Here is a 27,907-nt window from a genome sequence, read left to right on the forward strand (position 1 = left end):
CTGCTGCTGTAACTCCCATCAGAGCTCTGTGGCTCATTAAAGGATTATTGGTTGGAACATATTTTCTCCTGACTCCTCTTATCCAGAGAGAGAACGTGGCACCTTCGACTGTAACTATCACTGTCATGCTCTGTGTCTGTGTTAGGGACTGGAACCATGGTCCCTCTGAAGGGAGTACAGCCTCCCTGTCATGGTCTGTGTTAGGGACTGGAACCATGGTCCCTCTGAAGGGAGTACAGCCTCCCTGACCATGGGGAGAGGGTTTAGGGACTGGAACCATGGTCCCTCTGATGGGAGTATAGCCTCCCTGACCATGGGGAGAGGGTTTAGGGACTGGAACCATGGGGAGTATAGCCCAGGGACTGGGTCCCTCTGATGGGAGTATAGCCTCCCTGACCATGGGGAGAGGGTTTAGGGACTGGAACCATGGTCCCTCTGAAGGAGGCAGGGAGTACTGCCTTCCCGTCATGGTCTGTGTCTGTGTTAGGGACTGGAACCATGGTCCCTCTGAAGGGAGTACAGCCTCCCCATCATGGTCTGTGTCTGTGTTAGGGACTGGAACCATGGTCCCTCTGAAGGGAGTATAGCCTCCCCATCATGGTCTGTGTCTGTGTTAGGGACTGGAACCATGGTCCCTCTGAAGGGAGTACAGCCTCCCCATCATGGTCTGTGTCTGTGTTAGGGACTGGAACCATGGTCCCTCTGAAGGGAGTATAGCCTCCCTGTCATGGTCTGTGTTAGGGACTGGAACCATGGTCCCTCTGAAGGGAGTATAGCCTCCCCGTCATGGTCTGTGTCTGTGTTAGGGACTGGAACCATGGTCCCTCTGAAGGGAGTATAGCCTCCCTGTCATGGTCTGTGTTAGGGACTGGAACCATGGTCCCTCTGAAGGGAGTATAGCCTCCCCGTCATGGTCTGTGTCAGTGTTAGGGACTGGAACCATGGTCCCTCTGAAGGGAGTATAGCCTCCCCGTCATGGTCTGTGTCAGTGTTAGGGACTGGAACCATGGTCCCTCTGAAGGGAGTACAGCCTCCCTGTCATGGTCTGTGTTAGGGACTGGAACCATGGTCCCTCTGAAGGGAGTACAGCCTCCCTGACCATGGCGAGAGGGTTAGGGACTGGAACCATGGTCCCTCTGAAGGGAGTATAGCCTCCCCATCATGGTCTGTGTCTGTGTTAGGGACTGGAACCATGGTCCCTCTGAAGGGAGTACAGCCTCCCTGACCATGGCGAGAGGGTTAGGGACTGGAACCATGGTCCCTCTGAAGGGAGTATAGCCTCCCCATCATGGTCTGTGTCTGTGTTAGGGACTGGAACCATGGTCCCTCTGAAGGGAGTATAGCCTCCCTGTCATGGTCTGTGTTAGGGACTGGAACCATGGTCCCTCTGAAGGGAGTACAGCCTCCCTGACCATGGCGAGAGGGTTAGGGACTGGAACCATGGTCCCTCTGAAGGGAGTATAGCCTCCCCATCATGGTCTGTGTCTGTGTTAGGGACTGGAACCATGGTCCCTCTGAAGGGAGTATAGCCTCCCTGTCATGGTCTGTGTTAGGGACTGGAACCATGGTCCCTCTGAAGGGAGTATAGCCTCCCTGTCATGGTCTGTGTTAGGGACTGGAACCATGGTCCCTCTGAAGGGAGTACAGCCTCCCTGACCATGGCGAGAGGGTTAGGGACTGGAACCATGGTCCCTCTGAAGGGAGTACAGCCTCCCCATCATGGTCTGTGTTAGGGACTGGAACCATGGTCCCTCTGACGGGAGTATAGCCTCCCTGACCATGACGAGAGGGTTAGGGACTGGAACCATGGTCCCTCTGAAGGGAGTATAGCCTCCCTGACCATGGGGAGAGGGTTTAGGGACTGGAACCATGGTCCCTCTGATGGGAGTATAGCCTCCCTGACCATGGGGAGAGGGTTTAGGGACTGGAACCATGGTCCCTCTGAAGGAGGCAGGGAGTACTGCCTTCCCATCATGGTCTGTGTCTGTGTTAGGGACTGGAACCATGGTCCCTCTGAAGGGAGTACAGCCTCCCTGACCATGGCGAGAGGGTTAGGGACTGGAACCATGGTCCCTCTGAAGGGAGTACAGCCTCCCCATCATGGTCTGTGTTAGGGACTGGAACCATGGTCCCTCTGAAGACCCATCTAAAGAGGAACACAAACAGGAACTCTCTCTCCCTCCCAGTCACATCTCTGTCTCAGTCGTAAACCACCTCACATCTCTGCGACCCTTCATCCCCAACACCCCAGCGTGTTTTCCTTTCTATGCCTGACGCACCACGTCATGGTCATTTTCTCACCCAGCGCTGCTGCAGCTGTCTGCAGACCCTGATTAAAACATCTCCCGTGAATCCCTGTGTAATGAACCTCTCTCCTGAGAACGGGGCTGCAGGGGCCTTGGCTGCGCAGGGATCCAGATGGGGAGGGGGAATGGGGGAGGGGTAGGGGCCTTGGCTGCAGAGGGATCCAGATGGGAAGGAAGAGAGGAGGGGGAGGGAATGGGGGAGGAGGGGGAGGAGAGGGTAGTGGCCTGTCTTTGAAGAGTTAGGTCTGTTCAGGAATGATGATTTGAGAAATGCATACTTCATACACCTCTGCCCCTGGTCCAACCACAAACCCCCAACCTCATGCTCCCTACACACAGTCTCCTAGAAGTGAACAACTGGCCATAGTGGTGTTATGATGGATTTACCCAGAGTGACTTCCTGTTAGTCCATTAATCTCCAGATAACTAGGTCAGACTACCACATAGTGACTTCCTGTTAGTCCATTCCTCTCCAGATAACTAGGTCAGACTACCACATAGTGACTTCCTGTTAGTCCATTCATCTTCAGATAGCTAGGTCAGACTACCACATAGTGACTTCCTGTTCGTCCATTCATCTTCAGATAGCTAGGTCAGACTACCACATAGTGACTTCCTGTTAGTCCATTCATCTTCAGATAGCTAGGTCAGACTACCACATAGTGACTTCCTGTTAGTCCATTCATCTTCAGATAGCTAGGTCAGACTACCACATAGTGACTTCCTGTTATTGAACAGCCATTCATCTTCAGATAGCTAGGTCAGACTACCACATAGTGACTTGGGGTTATGGTCCAGCAGGTGGGGTTGTATGGTATTGAACAGCAGGTGGGGTTGAATGGTATTGAACAGCAGGTGGGGTTGTATGGTATTGAACAGCAGGTGGGGTTGTATGGTATTGAACAGCAGGTGGGGTTGTATGGTATTGAACAGCAGGTGGGGTTGTATGGTAGTGAACAGCAGGTGGGGTTGTATGGTAGTGAACAGCAGGTGGGGTTGTATGGTATTGAACAGCAGGTGGGGTATTGAACAGCAGGTGGGGTATTGAACAGCAGGTGGGGTATTGAACAGCAGGTGAGGTATTGAACAGCAGGTGGGGTTGTATGGTATTGAACAGCAGGTGGGGTTGTATTGAACAGCAGGTGGGGTTGTATTGAACAGCAGGTGGGGTTGTATTGAACAGCAGGTGGGGTATTGAACAGCAGGTGGGGTATTGAACAGCAGGTGGGGTTGTATGGTATTGAACAGCAGGTGGGGTATTGAACAGCAGGTGGGGTTGTATGGTATTGAACAACAGGTGGGGTTGAATGGTATTGAACAGCAGGTGGGGTTGTATGGTATTGAACAGCAGGTGGGGTTGTATGGTATTGAACAGCAGGTGGGGTTGTATGGTATTGAACAGCAGGTGGGGTTGTATGGTAGTGAACAGCAGGTGGGGTTGTATGGTATTGAACAGCAGGTGGGGTTGTATGGTATTGAACAGCAGGTGGGGTTGTATGGTATTGAACAGCAGGTGGGGTTGTATGGTATTGAACAGCAGGTGGGGTTGTATGGTATTGAACAGCAGGTGGGGTTGTATGGTATTGAACAGCAGGTGGGGTTGTATGGTATTGAACAGCAGGTGGGGTTGTATGGTATTGAACAGCAGGTGGGGTATTGAACAGCAGGTGGGGTTGTATGGTAGTGAACAGCAGGTGGGGTTGTATGGTATTGAACAGCAGGTGGGGTATTGAACAGCAGGTGGGGTATTGAACAGCAGGTGGGGTATTGAACAGCAGGTGGGGTATTGAACAGCAGGTGGGGTTGTATGGTATTGAACAGCAGGTGGGGTATTGAACAGCAGGTGGGGTATTGAACAGCAGGTGGGGTATTGAACAGCAGGTGGGGTTGTATGGTATTGAACAGCAGGTGGGGTATTGAACAGCAGGTGGGGTATTGAACAGCAGGTGGGGTATTGAACAGCAGGTGGGGTTGTATGGTATTGAACAGCAGGTGGGGTTGTATGGTATTGAACAGCAGGTGGGGTATGGTAACAGCAGGTGGGGTTGTATGGTATTGAACAGCAGGTGGGGTTGTATGGTATTGAACAGCAGGTGGGGTTGCAGGTGGGGTTGGTATTGAACAGCAGGTGGGGTTGTATGGTATTGAACAACAGGTTGGAACAGCAGGTGGGGTTGTATGGTATTGAACAGCAGGTGGGGTTGTATGGTATTGAACAGCAGGTGGGGTTGTATGGTAGTTGAACAGCAGGTGGGGTTGTATGGTATTGAACAACAGGTGGGGTTGTATGGTGAACAGCAGGTGGGGTTGTATGGTATTGAACAGCAGGTGGGGTTGTATGGTATTGAACAGCAGGTGGGGTTGTATGGTATTGAACAACAGGTGGGGTTGTATGGTAATGAACAGCAGGTGGGGTTGTATGGTAGTGAACAGCAGGTGGGGTTGTATGGTAGTGAACAACAGGTGGGGTTGTATGGTAGTGAACAACAGGTGGGGTTGTATGGTATTGAACAGCAGGTGGGGTTGTATGGTATTGAACAGCAGGTGGGGTTGTTTGGTATTGAACAACAGGTGGGGTTGTATGGTAATGAACAGCAGGTGGGGTTGTATGGTATTGAACAACAGGTGGGGTTGTATGGTATTGAACAGCAGGTGGGGTATTGAACAACAGGTGGGGTTGTATGGTATTGAACAGCAGGTGGGGTTGTATGGTAGTGAACAGCAGGTGGGGTTGTATGGTAGTGAACAGCAGGTGGGGTTGTATGGTATTGAACAGCAGGTGGGGTTGTATGGTTTTGAACAGAAGGTGGGGTTGTATGGTATTGAACAGCAGGTGGGGTTGTATGGTATTGAACAACAGGTGGGGTTGTATGGTATTGAACAGCAGGTGGGGTTGTATGGTATTGAACAGCAGGTGTAGTATTGAACAGCAGGTGGGGTTGTATGGTTTTGAACAGAAGGTGGGGTTGTATGGTATTGAGCAGCAGGTAGGGTTGACTGGCACATGACTGGTACATATCAACAGCAGACTGGTTCATATCAATATGACTGGTACATGACTGGTCCATATCAATATGACTGGTACATATATAAATGACTGGTACATATCAACATGACTGGTTGTACATATCAATATGACTGGTATGGTATTGAACAGCAGGTGGTATGACTGGTCCATATCAATATGACTGGTACATATATGCATGACTGGTACATGACTGGTACATATCAACATGACTGGTACATATCAACATGACTGGTTCATATCAACATGACTGGTTCATATCAACATGACTGGTACATATCAATATGACTGGTACATATCAACATGACTGGTACATATCAATATGACTGGTACATATCAACATGACTGGTCCATATCAACATGACTGGTACATATCAACATGACTGGTTCATATCAACATGACTGGTACATGACTGGTTCATATCAACATGACTGGTACATATCAACATGACTGGTACATATCAATATGACTGGTTCATATCAACATGACTGGTACATATCAATATGACTGGTACATGACTGGTACATATCAACATGACTGGTACATATCAACATGACTGGTACATATCAATATGACTGGTACATGACTGGTTCATATCAACATGACTGGTACATAGCAACATGACTGGTACATATCAATATGACTGGTACATGACTGGTTCATATCAACATGACTGGTACATATCAACATGACTGGTACATATCAATATGACTGGTACATGACTGGTTCATATCAACATGACTGGTACATATCAACATGACTGGTACATATCAATATGACTGGTACATATCAATATGACTGGTACATGACTGGTTCATATCAACATGACTGGTACATATCAACATGACTGGTACATATCAATATGACTGGTTCATATCAATATGACTGGTACATTACTGGTACATATCAACATGACTGGTACATATCAACATGACTGGTACATATCAACATGACTGGTACATATCAACATGACTGGTACATATCAACATGACTGGTACATATCAACATGACTGGTACATACCAATATGACTGGTACATGACTGGTACATATCAACATGACTGGTACATATCAATATGACTGGTACATGACTGGTTCATATCAACATGACTGGTACATATCAATATGACTGGTACATATCAATATGGCTGGTACATGACTGGTACATATCAACATGACTGGTACATATCAACATGACTGGTACATATCAACATGCCTGGTACATATCAACATGACTGGTACATATCAACATGACTGGTTCATATCAATATGGCTGGTACATGACTGGTACATATCACCATGACTGGTACATATCAACATGACTGGTACATATCAACATGACTGGTTCATATCAACATGACTGGTTCATATCAATATGACTGGTACATGACTGGTTCATATCAATATGACTGGTACATGACTGGCACATATCAACATGACTGGTACATCTCAACATGACTGGTTCATATCAACATGACTAAAATCCACATTGCTTCAGACACCGTCTTTATCCAAACGTCTCCTTGACAGACTGATGTTGGGTTAGATCAGCCCGAAGCTTTTAAAGAAACAGGACTTTGTTTTAATGGTGCTCTCTGCTCCTCCTCCTCCTTCCTGTCTGGTGCTCTCTGCTCCTCCTCCTCCCTGTCTGGTGCTCTCTGCTCCTCCTCCTCCCTGCCTGGTGCTCTCTGCTCCTCCTCCTCCCTGTCTGGTGCTCTCTGCTCCTCCTCCTCCTCCCTGCCTGGTGCTCTCTGCTCCTCCTCCTCCCTGTCTGGTGCTCTCTGCTCCTCCTCCTCCCTGTCTGGTGCTCTCTGCTCCTCCTCCTCCCCCTGCCTGGTGCTCTCTGCTCCTCCTCCTCCCCTGCCTGGTGCTCTCTGCTCCTCCTCCTCCCCCTGCCTGGTGCTCTCTGCTCCTCCTCCTCCCTGTCTGGTGCTCTCTGCTCCTCCTCCTCCCTGCCTGGTGCTCTCTGCTCCTCCTCCTCCCTGTCTGGTGCTCTCTGCTCCTCCTCCTCCCTGTCTGGTGCTCTCTGCTCCTCCTCCTCCCTGCCTGGTGCTCTCTGCTCCTCCTCCTCCCTGCCTGGTGCTCTCTGCTCCTCCTCCTGCTCCTCCTCCTCCCCTCCTGTCTGGTGCTCTCTCCTCCTCCTCCCTGTCTGGTGCTCTCTCTCTCCTCCTCCTCCCTCTGCTCTGGTGCTCTCTGCTCCTCCTCCTCCCTGTCTGGTGCTCTCTGCTCCTCCTCCTCCCTGTCTGGTGCTCTCTGCTCCTCCTCCTCCTCCCTGCCTGGTGCTCTCTGCTCCTCCTCCTCCCTGTCTGGTGCTCTCTGCTCCTCCTCCTCCTCCCTGCCTGGTGCTCTCTGCTCCTCCTCCTCCCTGTCTGGTGCTCTCTGCTCCTCCTCCTCCCTGCCTGGTGCTCTCTGCTCCTCCTCCTCCCTGTCTGGTGCTCTCTGCTCCTCCTCCTCCTCCCTGTCTGGTGCTCTCTGCTCCTCCTCCTCCCTGTCTGGTGCTCTCTGCTCCTCCTCCTCCCTCCCTGTCTGGTGCTCTCTGCTCCTCCTCCTCCTCCCTGTCTGGTGCTCTCTGCTCCTCCTCCTCCCTGTCTGGTGCTCTCTGCTCCTCCTCCTCCTCCCTGTCTGGTGCTCTCTGCTCCTCCTCCTCCTTCCTGTCTGGTGCTCTCTGCTCCTCCTCCTCCCTGTCTGGTGCTCTCTGCTCCTCCTCCTCCCTGCCTGGTGCTCTCTGCTCCTCCTCCTCCCTGTCTGGTGCTCTCTGCTCCTCCTCCTCCTCCCTGCCTGGTGTTCTCTGCTCCTCCTCCTCCCTGTCTGGTGCTCTCTGCTCCTCCTCCTCCCTGTCTGGTGCTCTCTGCTCCTCCTCCTCCCTGTCTGGTGCTCTCTGCTCCTCCTCCTCCCTGTCTGGTGCTCTCTGCTCCTCCTCCTCCTGGTGCCTGCCTGGTGCTCTCTGCTCCTCCTCCTCCCTGCTGGTGCTCTCTGCTCCTCCTCCTCCCTGTCTGGTGCTCTCTGCTCCTCCTCCTCCCTGTCTGGTGCTCTCTGCTCCTCCTCCTCCTCCCTGCCTGGTGCTCTCTGCTCCTCCTCCTCCCTGTCTGGTGCTCTCTGCTCCTCCTCCTCCTCCCTGTCTGGTGCTCTCTGCTCCTCCTCCTCCCTGTCTGGTGCTCTCTGCTCCTCCTCCTCCTCCTCCCTGTCTGGTGCTCTCTGCTCCTGTCTGGTGCTCTCTGCTCCTCCTCCTCCCTGCCTGGTGCTCTCTGCTCCTCCTCCTCCTCCCTGTCTGGTGCTCTCTGCTCCTCCTCCTCCTCCCCCTGTCTGGTGCTCTCTGCTCCTCCTCCTCCTCCCTGTCTGGTGCTCTCTGCTCCTCCTCCTCCCTGTCTGGTGCTCTCTGCTCCTCCTCCTCCTCCCTGTCTGGTGCTCTCTGCTCCTCCTCCTCCTCCCTGTCTGGTGCTCTCTGCTCCTCCTCCTTCCTGTCTGGTGCTCTCTGCTCCTCCTCCTCCCTGCCTGGTGCTCTCTGCTCCTCCTCCTCCTTCCTGTCTGGTGCTCTCTGCTCCTCCTCCTCCCTGTCTGGTGCTCTCTGCTCCTCCTCCTCCCTGCCTGGTGCTCTCTGCTCCTCCTCCTCCCTGTCTGGTGCTCTCTGCTCCTCCTCCTCCTCCCTGCCTGGTGCTCTCTGCTCCTCCTCCTCCTCCCTGCTGGTGCTCTCTGCTCCTCCTCCTCCTCCCTGCCTGGTGCTCTCTGCTCCTCCTCCTCCTCCCTGCCTGGTGCTCTCTGCTCCTCCTCCCTCCTCCTCTGGTGCCTGGTGCTCTCTGCTCCTCCTCCTCCCCCTGCCTGGTGCTCTCTGCTCCTCCTCCTCCCTGCCTGGTGCTCCTCCTCCTCCCTCCTGGGTGCTCTCTGCTCCTCCTCCTCCCTGTCTGGTGCTCTCTGCCTCCTCCTCCTCCCTGCCTGGTGCTCTCTGCTCCTCCTCCTCCCTGCCTGGTGCTCTCTGCTCCGCCTCCTCCCTGCCTGGTGCTCTCTGCTCCTCCTCCTCCCTGCCTGGTGCTCTCTGCTCCTCCTCCTCCCTGCCTGGTGCTCTCTGCTCCTCCTCCTCCCTGTCTGGTGTTGGATCCATGGAAGTTATCAGAATGGTTCTGTCCATTACTCAGTGTTCTGTTACCATGTTGGATCCATATCAGAATGGTTCTGTCCATTACTCAGTGTTCTCTACTTTATATTACTGTTTTGTTGACAAGGTCCTGCTTCCTTTTATCTCCTCTCCTCTCCTCTCCTTTCCCAGTCCCAAGTCTCCTCTCCTCTCCTCTCCTCTCCTCTCCTCTCCTCTCCTCTCCTCTCCTCTCCTCTCCTCTCCTCTCCTCTCCTCTCCTCCTCTCCTTTCCCAGTCCCAAATCTCCTCTCCTCTCCTCTCCTCTCCTCTCCTCTCCTCTCCTCTCCTCTCCTCTCCTCCTCTCCTCTCCTCTCTCTCCTCTCCTCTCCCTTCCCAGTCCCAAATCTCCTCTCCTCTCCTCTCCTCTCCTCTCCTCTCCTCTCCTCTCCTCTCCTCTCCTCTCCTCTCCTCTCCTCTCCTCTCCCTTCCCAGTCCCAAATCTCCTCTCCTCTCCTCTCCTCTCCTCTCCTCTCCTCTCCTCTCCTCTCCTCTCCTCTCCTCTCCTCTCCCTTCCCAGTCCCAAGCACTCTTCTAACCCATCACCCTCTCTTCTCCTCTCTTCTCCTCTCGTCTCTTTCTCTCTCTCCCCAGGACAAAGCGCTCGTCAGTCCTGATGACAGAGTGTATTTTTGAGCTGCCCAACTTCACGGTGCAGGCCACGCGTCCCCAGATCCTGCTCCTTCAGGCCATGCTGCAGAGCTGGACACACAGCCTGGGAGACGGTTCCTACCCTGGGGTCAACGAGGCCCTGCTCAGCCATGTCTACACAGCACCAGGTAACTGAACACAGTTATTACTGTTGTGTTTCATGTCCTCTGAAGGCTGCTCCTTCTCCTCCCTCCTACTGGTACACCTGCTCCACACACACACACACACACACACACACACACACACACACACACACACACACACACACACACACACAGACACAGACACACACACACACAGAGACACAGAGAGAGGAAGGGGGGATCATGTTGGAGACTACTCCTAGGCAGTGAGAGTGATTTAGTGCTCATTAGTGCTCATGTCTAGTAGGAGTCAACACATCATTACTCATCACCTGTAAAAGCCACATTACAGTGTTGTTCATCAAACAGCATCACATATCCTGACACTTATAAATACTGGTGTTCCTAGTCCAGCTGGTTCTGGTATAACCCACCAACTAGATATGGACCATCTAGATCAGCTGGTTCTGGTATAACCCACCATCCAGATATGGACCATCTAGTCCAGCTGGTTCTGGTATAACCCACCAACCAGATATGGACCATCTAGTCCAGCTGGTTCTGGTATAACCCACCAACCAGATATGGACCATCTAGATCAGCTGGTTCTGGTATAACCCACCAACCAGATATGGACCATCTAGATCAGCTGGTTCTGGTATAACCCACCAACCAGATATGGACCATCTAGATCAGCTGGTTCTGGTATAACCCACCAACCAGATATGGACCATCTAGTCCAGCTGGTTCTGGTATAACCCACCAACCAGATATGGACCATCTAGATCAGCTGGTTCTGGTATAACCCACCAACCAGATATGGACCATCTAGTCCAGCTGGTTCTGGTATAACCCACCAACCAGATATGGACCATCTAGATCAGCTGGTTCTGGTATAACCCACCAACTAGATATGGACCATCTAGATCAGCTGGTTCTGGTATAACCCACCAACCAGATATATACCATCTAGTTCAGCTGGTTCTGGTATAACCCACCATCCAGATATATACCATCTAGTTCAGGTGGTTCTGGTATAACCCACCATCCAGATATATACCATCTAGTTCAGCTGGTTCTGGTATAACCCACCATCCAGATATGGACCATCTAGTTCAGCTGGTTCTGGTATAACCCACCATCCAGATATATACCATCTAGTTCAGCTGGTTCTGGTATAACCCACCATCCAGATATGGACCATCTAGTTCAGCTGGTTCTGGTATAACCCACCATCCAGATATGGACCATCTAGATCAGCTGGTTCTGGTATAACAGTAACACACCATCCAGATATGGACCATCTAGATCAGCAGGTTCTGGTATAACAGTAACATACCATCCAGATATTGACCATCTAGTTCAGCAGGTTCTGTTGTAACAGTAAAACACCATCCAGATATGGACCATCTAGATCAGCTGGTTCTGGTATAACCCACCAACCAGATATGGACCATCTAGATCAGCTGGTTCTGGTATAACCCACCAACTAGATATGGACCATCTAGATCAGCTGGTTCTGGTATAACCCAACAACTAGATATGGACCATCTAGATCAGCTGGTTCTGGTATAACCCACCAACTAGATATGGACCAGCTGGTTCTGGTATAACACACCATCCAGATATGGACCATCTAGATCAGCAGGTTCTGGTATAACAGTAACCCACCATCCAGATATGGACCATCTAGATCAGCTGGTTCTGTTGTAACAGTAACACACCATCCAGATATGGACCATCTAGATCAGCTGGTTCTGGTATAACCCACCATCCAGATATGGACCATCTAGATCAGCAGGTTCTGGTATAACAGTAACCCACCATCCAGATATGGACCATCTAGATCAGCTGGTTCTGTTGTAACAGTAACCCACCAACTAGATATGGACCATCTAGATCAGCAGGTTCGGGTATAACCCTCCATCCAGATATGGACCATCTAGATCAGCTGGTTCTGGTATAACAGTAACACACCATCCAGATATGGACCATCTAGATCAGCTGGTTCTGGTATAACAGTAACACACCATCCAGATATGGACCATCTAGATCAGCAGGTTCTGTTCTAACAGTAACACACCAGATATGGACCATCATCCAGATATGGACCATCTAGATCAGCTGGTTCTGGTATAACCCACCAACCAGATATGGACCATCTAGATCAGCTGGTTCTGGTATAACCCACCAACTAGATATGGACCATCTAGATCAGCTGGTTCTGGTATAACCCACCATCCAGATATGGACCATCTAGATCAGCTGGTTCTGGTATAACAGTAACACACCATCCAGATATGGACCATCTAGATCAGCAGGTTCTGGTATAACAGTAACACACCATCCAGATATGGACCATCTAGATCAGCAGGTTCTGGTATAACAGTAACACACCATCCAGATATGGACCATCTAGATCAGCAGGTTCTGGTATAACAGTAACACACCATCCAGATATGGACCATCTAGATCAGCTGGTTCTGGTATAACAGTAACACACCATCTGGTATAACAGATATGGACCATCTAGATCAGCAGGTTCTGGTATAACAGTAACACACCATCCAGATATGGACCATCTAGATCAGCAGGTTCTGGTATAACAGTAACACACCATCCAGATATGGACCATCTAGATCAGCAGGTTCTGGTATAACAGTAACACACCATCCAGATATTGACCATCTAGATCAGCAGGTTCTGTTGTAACAGCAACACACCATCCAGATATGGACCATCTAGATCAGCTGGTTCTGGTATAACCCACCATCCAGATATGGACCATCTAGATCAGCTGGTTCTGGTATAACAGTAACCCACCATCCAGATATGGACCATCTAGATCAGCTGGTTCTGTTGTAACAGTAACCCACCAACCAGATATTGACCATCTAGATCAGCTGGTTCTGGTATAACCCACCATCCAGATATGGACCATCTAGATCAGCAGGTTCTGGTATAACAGTAACCCACCATCCAGATATGGACCATCTAGATCAGCTGGTTCTGTTGTAACAGTAACCCACCAACTAGATATGGACCATCTAGATCAGCAGGTTCGGGTATAACCCTCCATCCAGATATGGACCATCTAGATCAGCTGGTTCTGGTATAACAGTAACACACCATCCAGATATGGACCATCTAGATCAGCTGGTTCTGGTATAACAGTAACACACCATCCAGATATGGACCATCTAGATCAGCAGGTTCTGTTGTAACAGTAACACACCATCCAGATATGGACCATCTAGATCAGCTGGTTCTGGTATAACAGTAACACACCATCCAGATATGGACCATCTAGATCAGCTGGTTCTGGTATAACCCACCAACTAGATATGGACCATCTAGATCAGCTGGTTCTGGTATAACCCACCAACTAGATATGGACCATCTAGATCAGCTGGTTCTGGTATAACAGTAACACACCATCCAGATATGGACCATCTAGATCAGCTGGTTCTGGTATAACAGTAACACACCATCCAGATATGGACCATCTAGATCCGCAGGTTCTGGTATAACAGTAACACACCATCCAGATATGGACCATCTAGATCAGCAGGTTCTGGTATAACAGTAACACACCATCCAGATATGGACCATCTAGATCAGCAGGTTCTGGATATCACAGAGCATCTCTGTGTGTCTCGGACCATTAAAGCCAGCTCGTTCTGCTTGCTGCAGGACGTTACGCTGAATGCCGCATCTGGCAGGACGTTACGCTGAATGCCGCTCTGGCAGGACGTTACGCTGAATCAGCTCTGTTCAGGATAACGCTGAATGCCCATCTGGCAGGACCATCTAGATGCCGGTTCTGGCAGGACGTTACGCTGAATGCCGCATCTGGCAGGGTTCGTTACGCTGAATGCCGCTCTGGCAGGACGTTACGCTGAATGCCGCTCTGGCAGGACGTTACGCTGAATGCCGCTCTGGCAGGACGTTACGCTGAATGCCGCTCTGGCAGGACGTTACGCTGAATGCCGCTCTGGCAGGACGTTACGCTGAATGCCGCTCTGGCAGGGTTCGTTACGCTGAATGCCGCTCTGGCAGGACGTTACGCTGAATGCCGCTCTGGCAGGACGTTACGCTGAATGCCGCTCTGGCAGGACGTTACGCTGAATGCCGCTCTGGCAGGACGTTACGCTGAATGCCGCTCTGGCAGGACGTTACGCTGAATGCCGCTCTGGCAGGACGTTACGCTGAATGCCGCTCTGGCAGGACGTTACGCTGAATGCCGCTCTGGCAGGACGTTACGCTGAATGCTGCTCTGTACCATCACTCATTCATATATCTTTATGTAATACATGTATCACTAGCCACTTTAAACAATGCTACCTAATATAATGTTTCCATACCCTACATTATTCATCTCATATGTATACGTATATACTGTACTCTATATCATCTACTGCATCTTTATGTAATACATGTATCACTAGCCACTTTAACTATGCACTTTGTTTACTTTGTCTACATACTCATCTCATATGTATATACTGTACTCGATACCATCTACTGTATCTTGCCTATGCCGCTCTGTACCATCACTCATTCATATATCTTTATGTACATATTCTTTATCCCCTTACACTGTGTATAAGACAGTAGTTTTAGAATTGTTAGTTAGATTACTTGTTGGTTATCACTGCATTGTCGGAACTAGAAGCACAAGCATTTCGCTACACTCGCATTAACATCTGCTAACCATGTGTATGTGACAAATACAATTTGATTTGATTTGATATAATCTGACGTGGGGTTTGTCCTTTCGCAGTTGCTCTTAATCCAGAGACACAGAAGCAGCAAGGTTTGAAGTGTCTTTGCTCAAGGGCACATCGACTGATCCCCATTCCCCCCCCCCCCACCAACTTATTCATGAGCCTTTTGTGAATGACCTCATTACTGCGTTTTAAAGAGATAGAACACATTTTTTTTATCAATGGAGACGTTGCTACTTCTGTTGTTGATCAGCACCAGGAGTCCCACATGGAAAGGAGAACGGCCGGTCCGTCTGTAGCCTCATAAAATCAGCTGAGTGACTCTATGCCTTCACACAGTCCTACTGAATAACAGGCCTTCACACAGTCCTACTGAATAACGGGCCTTCACACAGTCCTACTGAATAACAGGCCTTCACACAGTCCTACTGAATAACAGGCCTTCACACAGTCCTACTGAATAACAGGCCTTCACACAGTCCTACTGAATAACAGGCCACACAGTCCTACTGAATAACAGGCCTTCACACAGTCCTGAATAACTGAATAACAGGCCTTCACACAGTCCTACTGAATAACAGGCCTTCACACAGTCCTACAATAACAGTCCTACTGAATAACAGGCCTTCACACAGTCCTACTGAATAACAGGCCTTCACACAGTCCTACTGAATAACAGGCCTTCACACAGTCCTACTGAATAACAGGCCTTCACACAGTCCTACTGAATAACAGGCCTTCACACAGTCCTACTGAATAACAGGCCTTCACACAGTCCTACTGAATAACAGGCCTTCACACAGTCCTACTGAATAACAGGCCTTCACACAGTCCTACTGAATAACAGGCCTTCACACAGTCCTACTGAATAACAGGCCTTCACACAGTACTACAACAGTCCACAGTCCTACTGAATAACAGGCCTTCACACAGTCCTACTGAATAACAGGCCTTCACACAGTCCTACTGAATAACAGGCCTTCACACAGTCCTACTGAATAACAGGCCTTCACACACAGTCCTACTGAATAACAGGCCTTCACACAGTCCTACTGAATCAGGCCTTCACTGAATAACAGGCCTTCACACACAGTCCTACTGAATAACAGGCCTTCACACACAGTCCTACTGAATAACAGGCCTTCACACAGTCCTACTGAATAACAGGCCTTCACACAGTCCTACTGAATAACAGGCCTTCACACAGTCCTACTGAATAACAGGCCTTCACACAGTCCTACTGAATAACAGGCCTTCACACAGTCCTACTGAATAACAGGCCTTCACACAGTCCTACTGAATAACAGGCCTTCACACAGTCCTACTGAATAACAGGCCTTCACACACAGTCCTACTGAATAACAGGCAAAACACAGTCCTACTGAATAACAGGCCTTCACACACAGTCCTACTGAATAACAGGCCTTCACACAGTCCTACTGAATAACAGGCCTTCACACAGTCCTACTGAATAACAGGCCTTCACACAGTCCTACTGAATAACAGGCCTTCACACAGTCCTACTGAATAACAGGCCTTCACACAGTCCTACTGAATAACAGGCCTTCACACAGTCACTGAATAACAGGCCTTCACACAGTCCTACTGAATAACAGGCCTTCACACAGTCCTACTGAATAACAGGCCTTCACACAGTCCTACTGAATAACAGGCCTTCACACACAGTCCTACTGAATAACAGGCCTTCACACAGTCCTACTGAATAACAGGCCTTCACACACAGTCCTACTGAATAACAGGCCTTCACACAGTCCTACTGAATAACAGGCCTTCACACAGTCCTACTGAATAACAGGCCTTCACACACAGTCCTACTGAATAACAGGCCTTCACACAGTCCTACTGAATAACAGGCCTTCACACAGTCCTACTGAATAACAGGCCTTCACACACAGTAACAGGCCTTCACACACAGTCCTGAATAACAGGCCTTCACACAGTCCTACTGAATAACAGGCCTTCACACAGTCCTACTGAATAACAGGCCTTCAGTCCTACTGAATAACAGGCCTTCACACACAGTTCCTAGAATCCCTTCACACACAGTCCTACTGAATAACAGGCCTTCACACACAGTCCTACTGAATAACAGGCCTTCACACAGTCCTACTGAATAACAGGCCTTCACACAGTCCTACTGAATAACAGGCCTTCACACACAGTCCTACTGAATAACAGGCCTTCACACACAGTCCTACTGAATAACAGGCCTTCACACACAGTCCTACTGAATAACAGGCCTTCACACACAGTCCTACTGAATAACAGGCCTTCACACACAGTCCTACTGAATAACAGGCCTTCACACAGTCCTACTGAATAACAGGCCTTCACACACAGTCCTACTGAATAACAGGCCTTCACACACAGTCCTACTGAATAACAGGCCTTCACACAGTCCTACTGAATAACAGGCCTTCACACACAGTCCTACTGAATAACAGGCCTTCACACAGTCCTACTGAATAACAGGCCTTCACACAGTCCTACTGAATAACAGGCCTTCACACACAGTCCTACTGAATAACAGGCCTTCACACACAGTCCTACTGAATAACAGGCCTTCACACACAGTCCTACTGAATAACAGGCCTTCACACAGTCCTACTGAATAACAGGCCTTCACACAGTCCTACTGAATAACAGGCCTTCACACAGTCCTACTGAATAACAGGCCTTCACACAGTCCTACTGAATAACAGGCCTTCACACAGTCCTACTGAATAACAGGCCTTCACACACAGTCCTACTGAATAACAGGCCTTCACACAGTCCTACTGAATAACAGGCCTTCACACAGTCCTACTGAATAACAGGCCTTCACACAGTCCTACTGAATAACAGGCCTTCACACAGTCCTACTGAATAACAGGCCTTCACACACAGTCCTACTGAATAACAGGCCTTCACACAGTCCTTGAATAACAGGCCTTCACAGTCCTACTGAATAACAGGCCTTCACACACAGTCCTACTGAATAACAGGCCTTCACACACAGTCCTACTGAATAACAGGCCTTCACACAGTCCTACTGAATAACAGGCCTTCACACAGTCCTACTGAATAACAGGCCTTCACACACAGTCCTACTGAATAACAGGCCTTCACACACAGTCCTACTGAATAACAGGCCTTCACACAGTCCTACTGAATAACAGGCCTTCAGTCCTACTGAATAACAGGCCTTCACACACAGTCCTACTGAATAACAGGCCTTCACACAGTCCTACTGAATAACAGGCCTTCACACACAGTCCTACTGAATAACAGGCCTTCACACACAGTCCTACTGAATAACAGGCCTTCACACACAGTCCTACTGAATAACAGGCCTTCACACAGTCCTACTGAATAACAGGCCTTCACACACAGTCCTACTGAATAACAGGCCTTCACACACAGTCCTACTGAATAACAGGCCTTCACACAGTCCTACTGAATAACAGGCCTTCACACACAGTCCTATTGAATAACAGGCCTTCACACAGTCCTAATAACAGAATAAATAACAGGCCTTCACACAGTCCTACTGAATAACAGGCCTTCACACAGTCCTACTGAATAACAGGCCTTCACACAGTCCTACAATAACAGGCCTTCACACACAGTCCTACTGAATAACAGGCCTTCACACAGTCCTGCAATAACAGGCCTTCACACAGTCCTACTGAATAACAGGCCTTCACACAGTCCTACTGAATAACAGGCCTTCACACACAGTCCTACTGAATAACAGGCCTTCACACAGTCCTACTGAATAACAGGCCTTCACACAGTCCTACTGAATAACAGGCCTTCACACACAGTCCTACTGAATAACAGGCCTTCACACACAGTCCTACTGAATAACAGGCCTTCACACAGTCCTACTGAATAACAGGCCTTCACACACAGTCCTACTGAATAACAGGCCTTCACACACAGTCCTACTGAATAACAGGCCTTCACACAGTCCTACTGAATAACAGGCCTTCCTCCTACTGAATAACAGGCCTTCACACAGTCCTACTGAATAACAGGCCTTCACACACAGTCCTACTGAATAACAGGCCTTCACACACAGTCCTACTGAATAACAGGCCTTCACACACAGTCCTACTGAATAACAGGCCTTCACACACAGTCCTACTGAATAACAGGCCTTCACACACAGTCCTACTGAATAACAGGCCTTCACACAGTCCTACTGAATAACAGGCCTTCACACAGTCCTACTGAATAACAGGCCTTCACACAGTCCTACTGAATAACAGGCCTTCAGTCCTACTGAATAACAGGCCTTCACACACAGTCCTACTGAATAACAGGCCTTCACACAGTCCTACTGAATAACAGGCCTTCACACAGTCCTACTGAATAACAGGCCTTCACACAGTCCTACTGAATAACAGGCCTTCACACAGTCCTACTGAATAACAGGCCTTCACACACAGTCCTACTGAATAACAGGCCTCCTCACACACTTCAGTCCTACTGAATAACAGGCCTTCACACAGTCCTACTGAATAACAGGCCTTCACACAGTCCTACTGAATAACAGGCCTTCACACAGTCCTACTGAATAACAGGCCTTCACACACAGTCCTACTGAATAACAGGCATTCAGCTGTATTGTGGACAAGGCTCTCTACATTTACCATTCAAATAAATGATGCCCTTTTATATTGTGTTATATTTAGGTAAAACACTTAAGTCAAGGTGATTGGTGTGATTTGATTGGTTAATGTGTAGATGTCTGTCTGAGAACAGAGCGGTAGCTGAGTTGATCTGTCTACTGCCTCTGATTGGTTAATGTGTAGATGTCTGTCTGAGAACAGAGCGGTAGCTGAGTTGATCTGTCTACTGTCCTCTGATTGGTTAATGTGTAGATGTCTGTCTGAGAACAGAGCGGTAGCTGAGTTGATCTGTCTACTGCCTCTGATTGGTTAATGTGTAGATGTCTGTCTGAGAACAGAGCGGTAGCTGAGTTGATCTGTCTACTGCCTCTGATTGGTTAATGTGTAGATGTCTGTCTGAGAACAGAGCGGTAGCTGAGTTGATCTGTCTACTGCCTCTGATTGGTTAATGTGTAGATGTCTGTCTGAGAACAGAGCGGTAGCTGAGTTGATCTGTCTAGTGCCTCTGATTGGTTAATGTGTAGATGTCTGTCTGAGAACAGAGCGGTAGCTGAGTTGATCTGTCTACTGCCTCTGATTGGTTAATGTGTAGATGTCTGTCTGAGAACAGAGCGGTAGCTGAGTTGATCTGTCTACTGCCTCTGATTGGTTAATGTGTAGATGTCTGTCTGAGAACAGAGCGGTAGCTGAGTTGATCTGTCTGAGAACTGCCTCTGATTGGTTAATGTGTAGATGTCTGTCTGAGAACAGAGCGGTAGCTGAGTTGATCTGTCTACTGCCTCTGATTGGTTAATGTGTAGATGTCTGTCTGAGAACAGAGCGGTAGCTGAGTTGATCTGTCTACTGCCTCTGATTGGTTAATGTGTAGATGTCTGTCTGAGAACAGAGCGGTAGCTGAGTTGATCTGTCGCCTGCCTCTCCGGGACGTTGGCTAATTCACCTTATTCTTTACTGTGGTATCGTGATGGTATCGTGATGGTAACGTGATGGTAACGTGATGGTATCGTGATGGTATCATTTTAATATCGTGATGGTAACGTGATGGTAATGTGATGGTTTACTTTTGGTATCGTGATGGTAACGTGATGGTATCGTGATGGTAACGTGATGGTAACGTGATGGTATCGTGATGGTATACTTTTGGTATCATGATGGTATCGTGATGGTATCATTTTGATATCGTGATGGTATCATTTTGGTATCGTGATGGTAATGTGATGGTAACGTGATGGTAATGTGATGGTATCGTGATGGTAACGTGATGGTATCGTGATGGTAACGTGATGGTAACGTGATGGTAACGTGATGGTAACGTGATGGTATCTAAGTCAAAATTGGAGTATCGTGACACACACACACTGACACACACGCACACACACACTGACACACTGACACACACACACACACACACACACACACACACACACACACACACTGACACACACACACACACACACACACACACACTGACACACACGCACACACACACTGACACACACACACACACACACACACACACACACACACACACACACACACACACACACACACACACACACACACACACACACACACACACACACCCCCCCCGGCTGTCCCGCCCAGTGTGAGGTAGAGGACCTGCAGGGTAAATGAACTCTCCAACTCTCCTCCGCTCCACGTCCTCCAGCCTTAATGGTCTCGACATGGGAGCAGCCTTCAATAAAACAGTAGCTTTTCTCCTGCAGCCGGTAGCGTCTGGCCTGTTCTCCTGCAGCCGGTAGCGTCTGGCCTGTTCTCTGGAGGCCGGTAGCGTCTGGCCTGTTCTCTGGAGGCCGGTAGCGTCTGGCCTGTTCTCTGGAGGCCGGTAGCGTCTGGCCTGTTCTCTGGAGGCCGGTAGCGTCTGGCCTGTTCTCTGGAGGCCGGTAGCGTCTGGCCTGTTCTCTGGAGGCCCAGGGATTTTCCAGGCCATTAGGATCATGTTGTTGAGTATGCCGTCAACATGGCCTCCGCCAAACTACCTTCGCCCTCAGACCAGCACAGAGCAGCGGACCGCCCGCCAAATTACTATACTGCTCTCCTGTGGATTGAAGTCAAATATTCCTCTCTCTCTCTCTACCTGTCTCTCTCTCTCTACCTGTCTGTCTCTCTCTCTACCTGTCTCTCTCTCTACCTGTCTGTCTCTCTACCTGTCTGTCTCTCTCTACCTGTCTGTCTCTCTCTACCTGTCTCTCTCTACCTGTCTGTCTCTCTCTACCTGTCAGTCTCTCTCTACCTGTCTGTCTCTCTCTACCTGTCTGTCTCTCTCTACCTGTCTGTCTCTCTCTACCTGTCTGTCTCTCTCTCTACCTGTCTGTCTCTCTCTACCTGTCTGTCTCTCTCTCCTGTCTGTCTCTCTCTACCTGTCTGTCTCTCTCTACCTGTCTGTCTCTCTCTCTACCTGTCTGTCTCTCTCTCTACCTGTCTGTCTCTCTCTACCTGTCTCTCTCTCTCTACCTGTCTCTCTCTCTCTACCTGTCTCTCTCTCTACCTGTCTGTCTCTCTCTACTCTCTCTCTCTCTACCTGTCTCTCTCCTCTACCTGTCTGTCTCTCTCTACTCTCTCTCTCTCTACCTGTCTCTCTCCTCTAGCTCTGACTGTCTGTCTCTCTCCTCTGGCTCTGCCTGTCTGTCTCTCTACCTGTCTCTCTCCTCTGGCTCTGCCTGTCTGTCTCTCTACCTGTCTCTCTCCTCTGGCTCTGCCTGCCTGTCTGTCTCTCTACCTGTCTCTCTCCTCTGGCTCTGCCTGCCTGTCTGTCTCTACCTGTCTCTCTCCTCTAGCTCTGCCTGTCTGTCTCTCTCCTCTGGCTCTGCCTGCCTGTCTGTCTCTCTACCTGTCTCTCTCCTCTGGCTCTGCCTGTCTGTCTCTCTACCTGTCTCTCTCCTCTGGCTCTGCCTGTCTGTCTCTCTACCTGTCTCTCTCCTCTAGCTCTGCCTGTCTGTCTCTCTACCTGCCTCGCTCCTCTGGCTCTGCCTGTCTGTCTCTCTACCTGTCTCTCTCCTCTGGCTCTGCCTGTCTGTCTCTCTACCTGTCTCTCTCCTCTAGCTCTGCCTGTCTGTCTCCTCTGGCTCTGCCTGTCTGTCTCTCTACCTGTCTCGCTCCTCTTGGAATAGCAACGGGCTGGAACAGCAACGTAGAGAAACATTTGCACATCTGGTCCGGATGCTAGCAGGTTAGAAAACACAGAATAGAAAAGGTGGAGGGAGGGAGGAAGAGATGTAGTGAGGGAGAGATGTAGGGAGGGAGAGATGTAGTGAGGGAGGGAGGCAGGAAGGAGGGAGGGAGGGAGGGAGAGATGGAGGGAGGGAGAGATGGAGGGAGGGAGAGAGATGTAGGGAGGGAGAGATGTAGTGAGGGAGGGAGGCAGGAAGGGAGGGGGAGGGAGGGAGAGATGGAGGGAGGCAGAGATGTAGGGAGGGAGGGAGGGAGAGATGTAGGGAGGGAGAGATGTAGGGAGGGAGGCAGAGATGGATGGAGGGAGGGAGGGAGGCAGAGATGTAGGGAGGGAGGGAGAGATGTAGGGAGGAGGGAGGGAGAGATGTAGGGAGGGGGAGGGGAGGGAGAGATGGAGGGAGGGAGGGAGGGAGGGAGGGAGGAGGAGGGAGATGGAGGAGGGAGGGAGGAGGGAGGGAGAGATGGAGGGAGGGATGGAGGGAGGGAGGGAGGGAGAGATGGAGGTTGAGTAGTGTGGTAAAACCTACTAATACTTTTGACTTGACTCACCAGTAAGTGGCCGACAGGCTTGATTCAGTCTTATGTAGCAACATTAGAATAGTTTTTTTTTTACATTTGATTAAAGTAGAGACTCTGAGCTATAAAATGGGATTAAAGTAGAGACTCTGAGCTATAAAATGGGATTAAAGTAGAGACTCAGAGCTATAAAATGGGATTAAAGTAGAGACTCAGAGCTATAAAATGGGATTAAAGTAGAGACTCAGAGCTATAAAATGGGATTAAAGTAGAGACTCAGAGCTATAAAATGGGATTAAAGTAGAGACTCAGAGCTATAAAATGGGATTAAAGTAGAGACTCAGAGCTATAAAATGGGATTAAAGTAGAGACTCAGAGCTATAAAATGGGATTAAAGTAGAGACTCAGAGCTATAAAATGGGATTAAAGTAGAGACTCAGAGCTATAAAATGGGATTAAAGTAGAGACTCTGAGCTATAAAATGGGATTAAAGTAGAGACTCAGAGCTATAAAATGTGATTAAAGTAGAGACTCTGAGCTATAAAATGGGATTAAAGTAGAGACTGAGCTATAAAATGGGATTAAAGTAGAGACTCAGAGCTATAAAATGGGATTAAAGTAGAGACTCAGAGCTATAAAATGGGATTAAAGTAGAGACTCTGAGCTATAAAATGGGATTAAAGTAGAGACTCTGAGCTATAAAATGGGATTAAAGTAGAGACTCAGAGCTATAAAATGGGATTAAAGTAGAGACTCAGAGCTATAAAATGGGATTAAAGTAGAGACTCTGAGCTATAAAATGGGATTAAAGTAGAGACTCAGAGCTATAAAATGGGATTAAAGTAGAGACTCTGAGCTATAAAATGGGATTAAAGTAGAGACTCAGAGCTATAAAATGGGATTAAAGTAGAGACTCAGAGCTATAAAATGGGATTAAAGTAGAGACTCAGAGCTATAAAATGGGATTAAAGTAGAGACTCAGAGCTATAAAATGGGATTAAAGTAGAGACTCTGAGCTATAAAATGGGATTAAAGTAGAGACTCAGAGCTATAAAATGGGATTAAAGTAGAGACTCAGAGCTATAAAATGGGATTAAAGTAGAGACTCAGAGCTATAAAATTGTTGTCATGGCTATAAAATGGGATTAAAGTAGAGACTCAGAGCTATAAAATGTGGATTAAAGTAGCGACTCAGAGCTATAAAATTGTTGTCATGGTATCTAGAGGGTTGGTGACTAACTTGGCTGGTTAGGCTGTTGTCATGGTATCTAGAGGGTTGGTGACTAACTGGGCTGGTTAGGCTGTTGTCATGGTATCTAGAGGGTTGGTGACTAACTGGGCTGGTTAGGCTGTTGTCATGGTATCTAGAGGGTTGGTAACTAACTGGGCTGGTTAGGCTGTTGTCATGGTATCTAGAGGGTTGGTGACTAACTGGGCTGGTTAGGCTGTTGTCATGGTATCTAGAGGGCTGGTGACTAACTGGGCTGGTTAGGCTGTTGTCATGTTATCTAGAGGGTTGGTGACTAACTGGGCTGGTTAGGCTGTTGTCATGTTATCTAGAGGGTTGGTAACTAACTGGGCAGGTTAGGCTGTTGTCATGGTATCTAGAGGGTTGGTGACTAACTGGGCTGGTTAGGCTGTTGTCATGGTATCTAGAGGGTTGGTGACTAACTGGGCTGGTTAGGCTGTTGTCATGTTATCTAGAGGGTTGGTGACTAACTGGGCTGGTTAGGCTGTTGTCATGTTATCTAGAGGGTTGGTGACTAACTGGGCTGGTTAGGCTGTTGTCATGTTATCTAGAGGGTTGGTGACTAACTGGGCTGGTTAGGTATGTTGTCATGGTATCTAGAGGGTTGGTGACTAACTTGGCTGGTTAGGCTGTTGTCATGGTATCTAGAGGGTTGGTGACTAACTGGGCTGGTTAGGCTGTTGTCATGGTATCTAGAGGGTTGGTGACTAACTGGGCTGGTTAGGCTGTTGTCATGTTATCTAGAGGGTTGGTGACTAACTGGGCTGGTTAGGCTGTTGTCATGGTATCTAGAGGGTTGGTGACTAACTGGGCTGGTTAGGCTGTTGTCATGGTATCTAGAGGGTTGGTGACTAACTGGGCTGGTTAGGCTGTTGTCATGGTATCTAGAGGGTTGGTAACTAACTGGGCTGGTTAGGCTGTTGTCATGGTATCTAGAGGGTTGGTGACTAACTGGGCTGGTTAGGCTGTTGTCATGTTATCTAGAGGGTTGGTGACTAACTGGGCTGGTTAGGCTGTTGTCATGGTATCTAGAGGGTTGGTGACTAACTGGGCTGGTTAGGCTGTTGTCATGGTATCTAGAGGGTTGGTAACTAACTGGGCTGGTTAGGCTGTTGTCATGGTATCTAGAGGGTTGGTGACTAACTGGGCTGGTTAGGCTGTTGTCATGGTATCTAGAGGGTTGGTGACTAACTGGGCTGGTTAGGCTGTTGTCATGTTATCTAGAGGGTTGGTGACTAACTGGGCTGGTTAGGCTGTTGTCATGGTATCTAGAGGGTTGGTGACTAACTGGGCTGGTTAGGCTGTTGTCATGGTATCTAGAGGGTTGGTGACTAACTGGGCTGGTTAGGCTGTTGTCATGGTATCTAGAGGGTTGGTGACTAACTGGGCTGGTTAGGCTGTTGTCATGGTATCTAGAGGGTTGGTGACTAACTGGGCTGGTTAGGCTGTTGTCATGGTATCTAGAGGGTTGGTAACTAACTGGGCTGGTTAGGCTGTTGTCATGGTATCTAGAGGGTTGGTGACTAACTGGGCTGGTTAGGCTGTTGTCATGGTATCTAGAGGGTTGGTGACTAACTGGGCTGGTTAGGCTGTTGTCATGTTATCTAGAGGGTTGGTGACTAACTGGGCTGGTTAGGCTGTTGTCATGGTATCTAGAGGGTTGGTGACTAACTGGGCTGGTTAGGCTGTTGTCATGTTATCTAGAGGGTTGGTGACTAACTGGGCTGGTTAGGCTGTTGTCATGGTATCTAGAGGGTTGGTGACTAACTGGGCTGGTTAGGCTGTTGTCATGGTATCTAGAGGGTTGGTGACTAACTGGGCTGGTTAGGCTGTTGTCATGGTATCTAGAGGGCTGGTAACTAACTGGGCTGGTTAGGCTGTTGTCATGGTATCTAGAGGGTTGGTGACTAACTGGGCTGGTTAGGCTGTTGTCATGGTATCTAGAGGGTTGGTGACTAACTGGGCTGGTTAGGCTGTTGTCATGTTATCTAGAGGGTTGGTGACTAACTGGGCTGGTTAGGCTGTTGTCATGTTATCTAGAGGGTTGGTAACTAACTGGGCAGGTTAGGCTGTTGTCATGGTATCTAGAGGGTTGGTGACTAACTGGGCTGGTTAGGCTGTTGTCATGGTATCTAGAGGGTTGGTGACTAACTGGGCTGGTTAGGCTGTTGTCATGTTATCTAGAGGGTTGGTGACTAACTGGGCTGGTTAGGCTGTTGTCATGTTATCTAGAGGGTTGGTGACTAACTGGGCTGGTTAGGCTGTTGTCATGTTATCTAGAGGGTTGGTGACTAACTGGGCTGGTTAGGCTGTTGTCATGGTATCTAGAGGGTTGGTGACTAACTTGGCTGGTTAGGCTGTTGTCATGGTATCTAGAGGGTTGGTGACTAACTGGGCTGGTTAGGCTGTTGTCATGGTATCTAGAGGGTTGGTGACTAACTGGGCTGGTTAGGCTGTTGTCATGTTATCTAGAGGGTTGGTGACTAACTGGGCTGGTTAGGCTGTTGTCATGGTATCTAGAGGGTTGGTGACTAACTGGGCTGGTTAGGCTGTTGTCATGGTATCTAGAGGGTTGGTGACTAACTGGGCTGGTTAGGCTGTTGTCATGGTATCTAGAGGGTTGGTAACTAACTGGGCTGGTTAGGCTGTTGTCATGGTATCTAGAGGGTTGGTGACTAACTGGGCTGGTTAGGCTGTTGTCATGGTATCTAGAGGGTTGGTGACTAACTGGGCTGGTTAGGCTGTTGTCATGGTATCTAGAGGGTTGGTAACTAACTGGGCTGGTTAGGCTATTGTCATGTTATCTAGAGGGTTGGTGACTAACTGGGCTGGTTAGGCTGTTGTCATGTTATCTAGAGGGTTGGTGACTAACTGGGCTGGTTAGGCTGTTGTCATGGTATCTAGAGGGTTGGTGACTAACTGGGCTGGTTAGCTGTTGTCATGGTATCTAGAGGGTTGGTGACTAACTGGGCTGGTTAGGCTGTTGTCATGTTATCTAGAGGGTTGGTGACTAACTGGGCAGGTTAGGCTGTTGTCATGGTATCTAGAGGGTTGGTGACTAACTGGGCTGGTTAGGCTGTTGTCATGGTATCTAGAGGGTTGGTGACTAACTGGGCTGGTTAGGCTGTTGTCATGGTATCTAGAGGGTTGGTGACTAACTGGGCTGGTTAGGCTGTTGTCATGGTATCTAGAGGGTTGGTGACTAACTGGGCTGGTTAGGCTGTTGTCATGTTATCTAGAGGGTTGGTGACTAACTGCTGCTGACAACAATTGAATTACTCCAACCAACTCATATTATAGACAGACGCATGCTACGTGGTAGACCAATCCAAACTCATCTCTCGGCAAGTCCAGCCCACTCATCTCAGCCAGTAACGGAACGTTGCCGGCTTTTTC

General features: G+C 49.1%; 1 protein-coding gene across 1 annotated transcript in view; it reads left to right on the forward strand.

Annotated features, from left to right (window-relative positions):
* The window catches only part of LOC135574943 (intermembrane lipid transfer protein VPS13B-like), a 415,456-nt gene that overhangs the window by 104,843 nt on the left and 282,706 nt on the right, over window positions 1-27,907 (forward strand). Inside the window, 1 exon segment of the mRNA XM_065027065.1 lies at window positions 10,051-10,235. Within this exon segment, the coding sequence (XP_064883137.1) occupies window positions 10,051-10,235 (185 nt within the window).

Source organism: Oncorhynchus nerka, linkage group LG14, assembly GCF_034236695.1.
Source record: "Oncorhynchus nerka isolate Pitt River linkage group LG14, Oner_Uvic_2.0, whole genome shotgun sequence".
Lineage (NCBI taxonomy): Eukaryota > Metazoa > Chordata > Actinopteri > Salmoniformes > Salmonidae > Oncorhynchus > Oncorhynchus nerka.